Source organism: Carettochelys insculpta, chromosome 3 (assembly GCF_033958435.1).
Source record: "Carettochelys insculpta isolate YL-2023 chromosome 3, ASM3395843v1, whole genome shotgun sequence".
NCBI classification, from domain to species: Eukaryota; Metazoa; Chordata; order Testudines; family Carettochelyidae; genus Carettochelys; species Carettochelys insculpta.
In genome coordinates, this window is record NC_134139.1 from 202,343,280 (window position 1) to 202,357,205 (window position 13,926).

General features: G+C 58.6%; 1 protein-coding gene across 2 annotated transcripts; it reads right to left on the reverse strand.

Moving 5' to 3' along the window:
* Positions 1-1,602: 1,602 nt before the first annotated feature.
* Positions 1,603-13,659, reverse strand: STMN4 (stathmin 4). Of its 2 annotated transcripts, XM_074989025.1 has the most exons (5): positions 13,623-13,659; positions 12,684-12,779; positions 5,986-6,194; positions 4,773-4,964; positions 1,603-1,748 (listed from the first exon to the last, which is right to left on the reverse strand). In XM_074989025.1, the coding sequence occupies exons 1-5, from the start codon at positions 13,633-13,635 to the stop codon at positions 1,689-1,691; spliced, it is 570 nt and encodes a 189-aa protein (XP_074845126.1). In that variant the 5' UTR covers positions 13,636-13,659; the 3' UTR covers positions 1,603-1,688. The 2 variants fall into 2 exon arrangements, with proteins under 2 accessions (XP_074845126.1, XP_074845125.1); XM_074989024.1 differs by lacking the exon at positions 12,684-12,779 and having other exon boundaries at positions 13,623-13,635.
* Positions 13,660-13,926: the final 267 nt, after the last annotated feature.

Below are 13,926 nucleotides of genomic sequence, written 5' to 3' on the forward strand. Positions count from 1 at the left end.
CATGTCCCCACACAAAATGCACCCAAGACACAGCACAGCGCACGACAGAGGAACGAAACGCCAAGGCAGTTTATTTACAAGAGTTGTATACAAAACGACAGCTGGTGCCACACCACTGGAACAAACCCCATTGCCTCTTCCCCACCTGCCCCTGCAGCCAGCTCCTGTGTCTCAGCCGTGCTCGGCAGAGCTGGGCCCTGCTTCATTGCTCTCATCGTCAACGGCCCAGAGACGCCATTTTATCAAGGCCCCTTGTTTAATCAATTCCCTAACAGCTTTATCTGCAGGTGGAGGGAACCAGGACCTCAGTACAGAGCATAGGGCTCTGTCGAGCCGGGAGGCTCTGTCTGCAGGCAGGCTACAGCAGAGAGGCTCCCTGCTCTGGTTGCTGGCTTACAGCTAGATGGATGCCACCTCCCTGCTTTCTCCAGGTGTGGGCAAGCAGGTCAGCAGCACATGTGGGGCCAGGACCACCAGCCCTGACTGGTCTTTCAGTGCAGCCCAACTCACCGAGCTGAAGGTGGCCCTTTTCCACTATCTTCCTTACTCCTGTGCCCATGAGACCCAGTGAGAAGGAGGCCTCCATCATCTTCTCTGGGAGCCCACTCCACTGCCTGACTCGCTCGCTTTCTTTCAGACACCCATGCATCTTCCCTGGTTTTCCAGTCTGGGCTTCCGCCTGTCCTCCCGTCCTCACCGTCCCTTCCGTTGCTGATTCTCCCTCGCCCACCCCAGCACAGAACGTATCTCTTCTCAGCAATCCCAGCTTAGGCACCTTCTCCCCTCCCACCAGCTGCCTCGCTCCAAAACAGAGAGAGACTCTCTGCCGCTCCATGCCTGGAAAAAGGGATCTCTCATTAGAGGCTACGTCCCAGATCTCCCTGCCAAATCCTCACTCTGAAGGCGATCACAGGGATTTTGAACTTCGCTTCACTAAAGCCAAGTGAGTGGCTCCCACAAGTGGATAACACCACCCTAGGAAGCAAATGGTTCTCAGGGGTTAAGAGAGGGTTGGAAGCCTATTAATTACGGCAGACAATACTGCCCAGCTGGCAAAGCATTATTTCCAAAGCCCATCGGAGTTTCTGGGAAGAAGGAAGCCAAGCAGCGCCAGGACCCGGGCAGGCCTGCCGTGAGAGACACAACGAAGAAGAAGACCGAGACACCGAGAGGAGATGTTTTATATGTATTGATGACCAAAGTTCATGGCAAACACAGAACAGGCTACACGCACTCGAGAGAGGACTCTTCTGCTCACCAGTACAGAGAGATGCAGACAGGGCAGCCCCGTCCGATTGGCACTTCTCCCCAAATTAAAGTCACCCGCGCTGCACACCCCCTCCCACCCCGTTGGGTCACCTCCCCCGACCGCCAGCCTCACCGACCCTTTGTTCATTCAGATGTGTTCTTGGACACTAAGGATGAGGAAGTAAACATGAAGCCATGGAGAGGATTGTAGACTTCCCAAATGGGGAGTGTCTATTCCCCACCCTGCCCAGTCCTCCCTCCAGCAAACACCCCCAGCCCCATCTCGCTCCTCCCTGGTCCCTCCCTCCCCCGAAACAAATAGGATGGCTTCACTGCTCAATTCTTTACATTCACAAACAAAGCAAGCAGAGCAACGTCCCGTCATCGGCCGCAGAGCTTCACCGGCGCTGTCAGTCCAAACCGCCACCGTCCCGGCCTCTCTACCTGGAGGCCTCTTCCTTGAGCTCCTTGTTCTTCCGCACCTCTTCCGCATGTTTGTCCTGTGGGCAGGGAGACCATGTGAGCGTGCTGGGCTTCGGGCGGCAAAGATGGGCAGCCGCAGGGGGACCACAGAGGGGTTGGGCTTAGTGGCAGGGGCAGATCGGGTTTGGTGGCCCAGATTCCTCTCTGCCAGCATAACACCACTAATACTGCTGCAGTGTGATCATTAAGGGCTGGGCCCAAACACACCAAGTCCTTGGGTCGGATCCAGAAAGGAGGCACCAGGCTGCTAAAACCACACGGAGAACTCTAGGGTATATGTCTGCACCGCAGTCTCAGCCGGAACATCTACACCGCGATTAGACGCCCAAGGCAGCTGGCGCAGGCCAGACGTGGGTGTCTAATTACAGCACAGAATTACGCTTCCATTGTTCTTCTCTGCCTCCCTGTCTTGGTCTCGGATACACGGTGTAGGCTGGAGAAGGCCTCTGGAAGAGGCTAGAGTGGGTGGGAGCTGGTGGAGGGGCAGGGCATTGGGGTGAGGATATGCCCAGAAGATGTAACAGGTCTGCTAATGTTCAAAGGGGAAGCCCACAGGGAAGTGTGTCCCCCAGGTCCTCCTCCAGGGGTGGTACCAAGGTGCTGTGCTCTAAGGAGGGCACCCGGAAGGGGAGCGGTGACCCAGGAGCTCAGGGGAACTGCACATGGGGCAGCCCAAGGAGCTAGGTCTGGGCGAGGGGAGATGAAACTGAGCAAATGAAAATGAGAATGAGCCATTTCCCAAGGAAAGGGCCAGGCCCTCCTTTGCTCAGGTTTGTGCAAGCCAGAGCAGATGAAGCAGCAGGCATAGTTCTACGGAGGGAACCCTGGTGAGGGTGCTAGGTCAGGCCTTGGCGACCTGGGTTCCAATCTCAGCTGTGCCCCAGACACTCCCATAAGCTGCTCTGTGCCTCAGTTTCCCCATCCGCGCAATGGGGCTCACAGCACTGCCCTGCCTTCCAAAGGGAAAGACAGTCACGACTGTGATGTGCTCAGAGGTGGGCAACAGCCATGGGGGACCAAGGAAAGACCTTAACCAGAGACACAGACCCATGTGGGTTGGCAGCTGGGGACATTCCAGAAGGAGAGTCAATGAGCGTGCCTGGGTGTGAGATGGAAAGAGGCGGAGGCCTGCAGATGGCCTTGAGAGGTAGCCATCTCACTCAGCTGTTTGTCCCATCTGCCTGGCCTGGTCCCTACTCCCAGCCCTGGCCTGCCAGGCCATCCCTCAGGGCTACCAGCAGCCAGCTGCCTTGCAATGAAGAATAAAGCAGCTGAGATGAAAGGCAATGTGGAGGGAGCCAGGAAGCAAGGATGGCTCAGCGAGGGAGAAGGGCAAAGCACAGGGCTGGGGCTCAGGAGCACGGAGTACAGCTCCCAGTTCTGCCACAGGCTTGCCTGTGGGCCCATGGCTCTAGGTGGGTTTGGGTTTAGGGGTTTGGGGGCTGCCCAGCAGAGAAGTGCAAGGCCCAGCTGCCAGGCGGGCAGAACTCTCTTTCCTGATTTCGGTGTCTCCTGGCAGAGTCTCGGAGGATTGTTCTGCTGCTAAGAAAGGGATTTTCCCAAGCTGGGCAGCCCGGAGAGAACTGCCGGAGGAGGGTGGGAAGGGGAAGGGCTGGTGCTGAGGGGCTGAGCTGGTGCTCCAGATGTGGGCACCTCCAGGTGGTATCTGCAGCCATGAGCTCTCTCCTTGAGTCAGGTGCCTCAGCCTGGCCAGCAGCCCAGTCCCTAGCAGCGAGGACAGGCCATAGGTACAGAAACGGGCAGATAGGCCTGAAGTCCACCACGCCGGGGCGGCTCAGCTTGTCAGAGTGACTGCTCACGTCCCACCTAACGCCCCAGGGGCTGATGTTTCAAGGTGGCGTAAGCTAATGAGACGCGTCTCCCAGCTGAGGGCAGGGAACTGCCGGGCTCTCCTGGTGCGCCAGGTCAGCTCTGAGCAGAGCTTCCGCCAGGTACCGATCGGTGCCTGTGGCAGAAGGGCCGGAGACGGGCCACCCAGAAGCTGCGTCTACACGTGCACGCTACTTCGAAGTAGCGGCACCAACTTCGAAATAGCGCCCGTCGCGTCTACACACGTCGGGCGCTATTTCGAAGTTAACTTCGACGTTAGGCGGCGAGACGTCGAAGTCACTAACCTCATGAGGAGATAGGAATAGCGCCCTACTTCGACGTTCAACGTCGAAGTAGGGACCGTGTAGACGATCCGCGTCCTGCAACGTCGAAATTGCTGGGTCCTCCATGGCGGCCATCAGCTGGGGGGTTGAGAGATGCTCTCTCTCCAGCCCCTGCGGGGCTCTATGGTCACCGTGGGCAGCAGCCCTTAGCCCAGGGCTTCTGGCTGCTTCTGCGGCAGCTGGGGATCCATGCTGCAGGCACAGGGTCTGCAACCAGTTGTCAGCTCTGTGTATCTTGTGTTGTTTAGTGCAACTGTGTCTGGGAGGGGCCCTTTAAGGGAGCGGCTGGCTGTTGAGTCCGCCCTGTGACCCTGTCTGCAGCTGTGCCTGGCATCCCTATTTCGATGTGTGCTACTTTGACGTGTAGACGTTCCCTCGCAGCGCCTATTTCGATGTTGGGCTGAGCAACGTCGAAGTTGAACATCGATGTTGCCGGCCCTGGAGGACGTGTAGACGTTATTCATCGAAATAGACTATTTCGATGTCGCAACATCGAAATAAGCTATTTCGATGTTGGCTGCACGTGTAGACGTAGCCAGAGTGACCAGGGGCAGCACAGGCCTCCCATGAAGGACAGCCTGAGGCCCAGGGGAATGCAGGCCGGGTGTGGGAGGGAGGTCGGATGTGAGTGGGAGGCAGGTAGAGGGACGTGAGCAGTCACTCTGACAAGCTGAGCCGCCCCGGCGTGGTGGACTTCAGGCCTATCTGCCCGTTTCTGTACCTATGGCCTGTCCTCGCTTTGGGCCTCAGGTTCCCCCTCCGGCCAGTGCGACCCCTAACCCTGCCTCTGGCTTAATGTGATAAGACGGCACGCTCTGCAGAGCGGTCGCCTTCCACGAGGCCCGAGGTAGGGCGCCCTGCGCTCACCTTCTCCTGCAGGCGTTCCAGCATGGCCGCTAAGTGGGCCTCCCGGTTCTCTTTGTTGGACTCCATCTTGTGCTCCAGCTTCTCCTTGGCCGTCTTGATGAAGTTGTTGTTCTCCTCGATGGCTTTCTGGATGACCTCCCGCTCGTGCTCCCGCTTCTCCGCCAGGTGCTTCAGGAGCTCCGCTTCCTGGTACTGCACCCACAAAGCAAACAGGACAAGCCGGCTGAGCGCTGGGCGAGAGCCGCGTGGCGTCCCGGGCCCGCTGGGGACAGCGAGGTGCCTGAGTCATGAGTGGAACCAGCTTTCAGCCTGCAATACACAACCTCCCTCTCCACCTGAGCCGCAGCAGCTGCCTGGGGGATTTAGGAGCCAATCCTCCAAGGCACTTGGGGAGTTAGGCACCTAAATACTAGGAAGATCCAGGCTTTCGCCCCATAACTCCAGCTGCAGAGCTTCAAGCTCTTAGCTCTGATGGTCCAAAGCCCAGCGATGGCCAAGCTGCCGGACGTTACCCAAGCCCATGGTATTGTATTGTGCTGCCTCCAGCTTTTCCCCACAGCCCAGTTCAGTCTCACTCTCGGGCTGGCCCATTCCAAGCGACAGGGGCGCCTTGCAACTTTGGGCAGAGCTAAGCCGTGCAAATGCCCCCCCGTCCTCCCTCCCGGCACGGAGTTAAGGCCAGCCCGGGCTACACGGGGGTGTCCTGGCCTGGGTGACTAGTTGAAGCGGGAGCTGGGAGAGGTCCCTGAGGACAACTCTCACTCCCCGTCCTGCGAAGGGGGATTGAAAGGCTGGTGCTGGGCCAACCCGCAACCCAGCTGAGCCCCTGCTGGCTGGGTCAGAGCTGGGGGTGCTGAAGGGATGACGATAACCCCAAAGGGGTGACCGATAGTTCAGGGGCCAGTAAACCAGGTGGCAGGTGCCCACTCAGGGAGCCCTGACGGCTGGAGGCGCTGACCCAAATCTTAGCAGGCACCTGTGCTTTCTGCCCTGCGGGCTGGGGTGTCCAGAGGAGGGCCCAAGGCTGGGTGTCGGGGGGTCTCCTCCCCAGGAGCCTCCAACATTTAACTGCCCCCCCAGAGACTGTCTCAGATACTTCCCCGAACCCTCTGCACCTGCTCCCAGGCTGTGGCGCACCAGCAGCCCAATGTACCCCAACCGCCAGCCCTCCCCCGCCACACGCAGCCTGAGCCCCACGGGCTCTTCTGCCCACCTTCCGCCGCTCCTCGGCCGCCTCCAGCTTCTTCTGGATCTCTTCCAGCGAGGGGTCGCGGCGCCGGGGCAGGGAGGCGTTGAACTCGGGGATCCCGTCGAAGGAGGGCGGCTTGAGGATCACCTCGAAGGACTGGCCAGAGGTGCGCTTGTTGAGCTCGATGACCTCCATGTCCGAGATGACGCACCAGGTGAGGTCAACCGTGTCCGCTGGGGGAGCGAGCGAGTGAGACAAGAGTTACCGCTCGCACACCAACCCTGCAGCCACTCACGCCCGCTCACGCCCTCCACAGCCACTCACACCGCCCCATAGCCACTCACGCCTGCTCACACCCTCCACAGCCACTCACGCCTGCTCACGCCCTCCACAACCACTCACACCGCCCCATAGCCACTCACGCCTGCTCACACCCTCCACAGCCACTCACGCCCGCTCACGCCCTCCACAGCCACTCACACCGCCCCATAGCCACTCACGCCTGCTCACGCCCTCCACAGCCACTCACACCGCCCCATAGCCACTCACACCTGCTCACACCCTCCACAGCCACTCACACCGCCCCATAGCCACTCACGCCTGCTCACGCCCTCCACAGCCACTCACACCGCCCCATAGCCACTCACGCCTGCTCACACCCTCCACAGCCACTCACGCCTGCTCACGCCCTCCACAGCCACTCACGCCCGCTCACGCCCTCCACAGCCACTCACACCGCCCCATAGCCACTCACACCTGCTCACACCCTCCACAGACACTCACGCCCGCTCACGCCCTCCACAGCCACTCACACCGCCCCATAGCCACTCACGCCTGCTCACGCCCTCCACAGCCACTCACACCGCCCCATAGCCACTCACGCCTGCTCACACCCTCCACAGCCACTCACGCCTGCTCACGCCCTCCACAGCCACTCACGCCCGCTCACGCCCTCCACAGCCATTCACGCCTGCTCACGCCCCTTCACAGCCACTCACACCGCCCCATAGCCACTCACGCCTGCTCACACCCCTCCACAGCCACTCACACCTGCTCACGCCCTCCACAGCCACTCACACCACCCCATAGCCACTCACGCCTGCTCACGCCCTCCACAGCCACTCACACCCGCTCACACCCCTTCACAGCCACTCACACCGCCCCATAGCCACTCACGCCTGCTCACACCCCTCCACAGCCACTCACGCCTGCTCACGCCCTCCACAGCCACTCACACCACCCCATAGCCACTCACGCCTGCTCACGCCCTCCACAGCCACTCACACCACCCCATAGCCACTCATGCCTGCTCACACCCTCCACAGCCACTCACACCCGCTCACACCCCTTCACAGCCACTCACACCGCCCCATAGCCACTCACGCCTGCTCACACCCCTCCACAGCCACTCACACCACCCCATAGCCACTCACGCCTGCTCACGCCCTCCACAGCCACTCACACCTGCTCACACCCCTTCACAGCCACTCACACCGCCCCATAGCCACTCACGCCTGCTCACACCCCTCCACAGCCACTCACACCACCCCATAGCCACTCACGCCTGCTCACGCCCTCCACAGCCACTCACGCCCGCTCACACCCCTCCACAGCCACTCACACCGCCCCATAGCCACTCACGCCTGCTGATGCCCTCCACAGCCACTCACACCTGCTCGTGCCCCTCCACAGCCACTCACACCGCCCCATAGCCACTCACACCCGCTCACGCCCTCCACAGCCACTCACGCCTGCTCACACCCCTCCACAGCCACTCACACCACCCCATAGCCACTCACGCCTGCTCGCGCCCCTCCACAGCCACTCACTCCGCCCCATAGCCACTCACGCCTGCTCATGCCCCTCCACAGCCACTCACTCTGCCCCATAGCCACTCACACCTGCTCACGCCCCTTCACAGCTACTCACATCACCCCACAGCCACTCACGCCTGCTCACGCCCCTCCACAGCCACTCACACCACCCCATAGCCACTCACGCCCCTCCACAGCCACTCACACCCACTCACACCCTCCACAGCCACTCACACCTGCTCACGCCCCTTCACAGCCACTCACACTGCCCCATAGCCACTCACGCCTGCTCACACCCTCCACAGCCACTCACGCCTGCTCGCGCCCCTCCACAGCCACTCACACCGCCCCATAGCCACTCACGCCTGCTCACGCCCTCCACAGCCACTCACACCACCCCATAGCCACTCACACCTGCTCACGCCCCTTCACAGCCACTCACACTGCCCCATAGCCACTCACGCCTGCTCACGCCCTCCACAGCCACTCACGCCTGCTCGCGCCCCTCCACAGCCACTCACACCGCCCCATAGCCACTCACGCCCGCTCACGCCCTCCACAGCCACTCACGCCTGCTCACGCCCCTCCACAGCCACTCACACCGCCCCATAGCCACTCACGCCTGCTCACGCAGTCCACAGCCACTCACACCACCCCATAGCCACTCACACCTGCTCGCGCCCCTCCACAGCCACTCACACCGCCCCATAGCCACTCACGCCTGCTCACGCCCCTCCACAGCCACTCACTCCGCCCCATAGCCACTCACACCTGCTCACGCCCCTTCACAGCTACTCACACCACCCCATAGCCACTCACGCCTGCTCACGCCCCTCCATAGCCACTCACACCACCCCATAGCCACTCACGCCCCTCCACAGCCACTCACGCCCACTCACACCCTCCACAGCCACTCACACCTGCTCACGCCCCTTCACAGCCACTCACACCGCCCCATAGCCACTCACGCCTGCTCACGCCCCTCCACAGCCACTCACACCTCCCCATAGCCACTCACACCTTCTCACGCCCCTCCACAGCCACTCACACCGCCTCATAGCCACTCACGTCTGCTCATGTCCCTTCACAGCCACTCACACCGCCCCATAGCCACTCACACCTGCTCACGCCCCTTCACAGCCACTCACAACACTCCTGCAGCCACTCACGCCTGCTCACACCCCTCCACAGCAACTCACACCACCCCTGGAGCCACTCATGCCTGCTCACACCCCTTCACAGCCACTCACACCCCTTCACAGCCACTCACAATGCTCCTGCAGCCACTCACACACTACATCGCTGTCCACAATCATTCATACCTATTTGCACACTCACCCCCACAGATACTCACACCAGCCCTGCAGCCCCTCACACACTCACACCCCTGCAACTACTCCCACCCACTCACACTCACCCACAGCCACTTACACCCCCACTCACACTGTCCCCCACATTCATGCTCACTGCCCACAGCTTCTCACACCCACTCACATACTCACACCACCCCACAGCCATTCACACCTGCTCCCATGCTCACCCGCCATACCTAGTCACACTGCTCCTGCAGCTGCTCACACACGTGCTCCCCCACAGCCACTCACTCGCTCACTCAGTCCCTGGAGCCAGTCACACCCACTTGCACACTCACCCCTCAACAGGTGCACACATGCACAGGCACTCAGACTGCCCCCACAGCTTTTCACACCCACTCACAGCGCGCCCTGCAGCCGCTTAATGCACCTGCTCTCACCCACTCACCCCTCACAATTACTCACACCTGCTTGTACCACTCACACTCAGCCTCCACCGCCACACTGTCTTGCACACTCACCTGCTTGCACACTCACCCTTTGCCTCTTCTTGCACACTCACATGCGCTTGCATACTTACACTCCACCGCTGCAAGTTGCTCACACCCTCCATTCCCCACCAGTTGCTCACACTCAGTTCTGGTCTCACTTTGTCCTCTGCCATGTGCTCACACCAGCACACACTCATGCTCAGTCCCCTGGCAGCCACTCACACTCACCCACTCCATAACCCATACACACTCACACAGTCTCCTGGGATTCACTCACACACACGTGCTCACACACCCATCATTGTCTCCCCCTCCACCTGTGTTCACACCCCTCTAGGTTCATTCATCTCCCTCTTTCTCATCCGTACACGCACCCTGGCATTCACACACCCATAGCCTTAGACACAATCCCTCTTACACACACAGGCCAATGGTCACTCATCCATCTCCTTGCCCCTTAGCTCCTCTAGCTTCTTCCAAGGCTCCTTTCGCTCACACGTTGGCCACATCACCGCATCAGTCCAAGCACAAACCAGCAGATTTTAAGGGTCTCTGGCAAGGAGGCGACAGGCTGGACGGGCTTACCCTGGGCAGCATGGCACAGAGGGGCCGTGGCTGGGGATGCCCGGGGAGTGCTTAGCTTACCAGGATGCCCTGTGAATACCTAGCCGCAAGCAATGGCCTGTGACGGGCAAAGCCCAGCTTAGAATGGCTAAGAGCGAATCAGGGATTGTTTCGTTGTCTGGGAGGATGAACCGAAAAATCTGGGGAAAAAAATCAGTTTGGCTCCAAGTGAAGCTGAATTATTTGGGGTTTTCTCGCTGACAGGGAGTCAGCAAAACAATCACGTGGCACAAAATGGTGTGTTTGACCCCCATATAACAGGATTTTCCATCCTGTTCCAAATGGTTTCCTGGGGACCGGGTATTTTTCATCTCTTTCTCTGTTTAGTTGAATAACATACTGTTGCACAGGTTCAAAAAAGCTTTTTGCCCAACACAAACTATTTGCTGAATTCAATCTGAATTCAACAGCAGCTTCATTGACTAGAAAAAAAATATATTTTTGGTGAATTTGCTGCTAATTACACCCTGGTAAAGGGGGCAACATCCAATTGGAGGGATTGATTCCCCTGGAGGATAACAGCCTACTACTGCTATTTGAAGGGGGGAAAAAAACACCCAGCTCTGAGCATTGGGGTGGATCACAACCTCAGCAGAAGTCAGCAATGTGACATTGTTGCAAAATAAACAAACGCAGTTTTAGGTTGCATTAACAGAGGCGCATCGTGCAAGTCCTAGGAGGTGATAGCTCTGCTTACTCAGCGCTGGTTAGGCGTCTGCGGGAGTGCTGTGTCCAGGTTTGGTCACCTATGTACAGAAAAGATGTAGGGACTCTGGAAAGATGCAGAGGCACGCAACCGAGAGGATCAAAGGGATGGACTGCAGACATCTGAGCAGAGGCTGAAGAAACTGGGTGTGTTTAGTTTGGCAAAGAGGAGTTGGGGGGGGACGTGATACTGTCTCCAGACACTTGAAAAGCTGCCAGAAACAGACGAAAAAGCTGTTCTGTCTTGCCACCAGGGGAAGGACAAGAGACAATGAGTTCAAACCCCAGCAGAGCACATTTGGACTAAATCTGAGGAAAAACTTCCCAGCGGTGAGAGCAGGGGACAACCAACAGAGACCTGCAGAGGCCATGGAAGCTCCTCTCCTGGAGGGTTTCAGCAGGAGGCTGGAGAGCCAGCTGTATGGGAGGGACTGGACACCATTAGCCCTGCAACTCAGACTAGGTCACCCTGGCGGTCCTGTCTAGCACTCTGGAGCTAGCCCGTGATTCTATCATTCAGAGCAGAAGGAGAAACCATGCATGGTACAATGCAGCCAAGAGCCCAGGATTCAGTATGAGCCAGTCCCTGTGACCACCAGGGAAGCCAAGCTCCTGGGACCAGCATCTTTCAGAGCGACCTGGCACCGCACACAACACAAGAACGGATGGTGTAAGGGGCGCAGGGGTGGGGGCAGCTGAGCGGGGCACTCTGAGGATAATTGCTCCCAATTCCGGTCTGCTGGTGCGAGTCACCTGGAAGGATCCATTAAGTCGTGGCTTCCTAAAGTAAATCTGTGGAAACACCCACCGCCGGTGCCTTGCGTTTCATCCTCCCCTGCTTGTGGGAGCCAGATCTGAGCTTGTTCTCATGGCCTGGTATCTGCAGAGCAGCTGCAAGGAGCGCTGGCCTTCAGAAAGCACCTAGGAAACCCTGCGCCCTGTCCCCAGATCCTTATCATCCAAATAAGATGACAGGAGACTCAGAGATCATTTCTGTCTGTGACAGCGGCCAATGCTTCAGCCATGGAAAAATTTCTTTGTGCCCCAGGGAAGGGGGGCGAATTTTTTCCTGATCCCAAGTGGTGATCCATCTGTACCAGGAAGTATGAGGGTGGATGACCCTGATCATTGTTATCCTTGTCAAAGACTGTTCTTCATCATGTAAATGCCCAGGACGGGGGTTTTAAACTGTGCTAAGCTAAGAGCAATTAACAAGAGTGGGTTCTGCAGTTAATTATATGCCAAGCAAGGAAGGTGTCAGGCAATCGTTAAGGAAATAACAAGCAGATGTGACCTATATTGTTGGCTAAGTAATACGCCAGCTACGGCGGCGGTGTCCCAGTCCAGATGCCAGTCTGCCCAGAGGATAACAACCTCCCACTGCTACCAGGAAACGGAGTCTCTCCCTTAGCTGAAGCACATTTAGGATGGAAGGTGTGTGCGGCGTGCTCGAGCTGATTGCACTCTTCCACCCTGGTTATTAAGGGGTTTCCCACCTGTTCCCAGGAGAGTCTTGTGAATCCACAATGCCAAATTTGGCAGTTTAATCCCCTGTGCTGCCAGCCCCAGGCCGGTCTGGATCTGTTTGGGTCAGCAGGTGCAAATCTCCCTGGAGGGGACCCAGGCTGATCCACCCTGAGGTTTGCTGTGTGGGAGGCAGGCCAGGCAAGCTCCCAGGACAGATGGTGACCCCTGGAAGAGCAGCTGTTTCCCCCATAGCCATCCCTTCATAATCCCAGAAGGAATTAAGGTGCACTGATGGGCCAGTGACCTACCTTCATATTTATAGGCTGGTTTGTTCAAGGGATCGGCCAGGAAGCAGGAGCAGAACAAGGACACGAGGGGGAGCTCCTTCATCTTCTCTTTGTACGCTGTGAAAACACCATCCTGAGAGTCACTCTTTGCAGCCTGGGCTGATGACCAGAGAACCCCTCCTGCTTTGACTTATCCCAGATCCCCACACAATACCCCCTGAGCAAAGTGCAGCCACTTCTTGGGTGGAGCAGTTGCAGCTAACTGGGGCACACGAGTGCTACAGGCAAGTGGGGGAAATGGACTCCGGAGCCAAACCTCTGGATGAACAGATCCATTGGAGGGCAAGTATTTCAAACCCCCTGCTCTATGCCATCTCCTCCAGCAGTAAAACTGGGGGAAGGGGTGGCTGAGACAGGTTGCGTGCTACTGGGTTTGGCAAACACCTTGTAACGCAACCACATGTCACTTTTCACTCCACTGTCAAGGCTATCACAGTCGTTAGCCGCAGGACCTAAGGACCTAAGGCAAGTGTCACTATCCCGGGGAGAGTGAGGCACAGAGTGACCACCCCCACATTTTACCCTGTTGGAGTTGTAATAGTGAGGCTGGATCTGCCGAGCTCTGCTGGGGTGTAGCAAAACCCCAGGATCAGGAGAAGCTAAGATCTGATCACAAAAGGCCCTGCCCGCTGCTGCCCCCTGTGTCTTCTGAGCAGCAGGGGCCAGTTCGAACAGGGGGCTCTCAGGAAATGCAAAAGGAACGGTGGGTGAGGGCAGCGAGTCTGGGCACCTGCCAGGGACCTAGAGGGGGTGGCCGTGTGGCCATGTCTTGTGTCCTCTGGCCCTGCCGGCAACTAACGGAGACAAAGGCCATTGCCCGTCCTGCAGCAAAGGGGTCAGAGCTGGACACCAGCTGCGCTAGCAGGTGGCACTAGGGGCCACGTCTGGGCACGTCCATACCGGCCAGTGTCATGGTGATCCGGTTCCTTCGGCAGGCAGGGAAACAAGCACGGCTGACAGCTCTCTCAGCGCCTGAGGAGCAAAGAGAGGCGATGGTTAGAGCTCCCCAGGGCTCCTGTTCCCCCCGGGGACACAGCCAGACCTCTGCAAGGGACCGCTTGGCAAGCACTCTGCCCATGCAGCAAACCTGCCCAGCCGCTTAGCCAGCGTCACAAAGGGATACTCAGACACTCCGGCGGATTCACCCCCTTCCCAGCCACTTCTCTGAGCAAAACGCCGTGTTCTCACGCTCTCCCACCCAGCG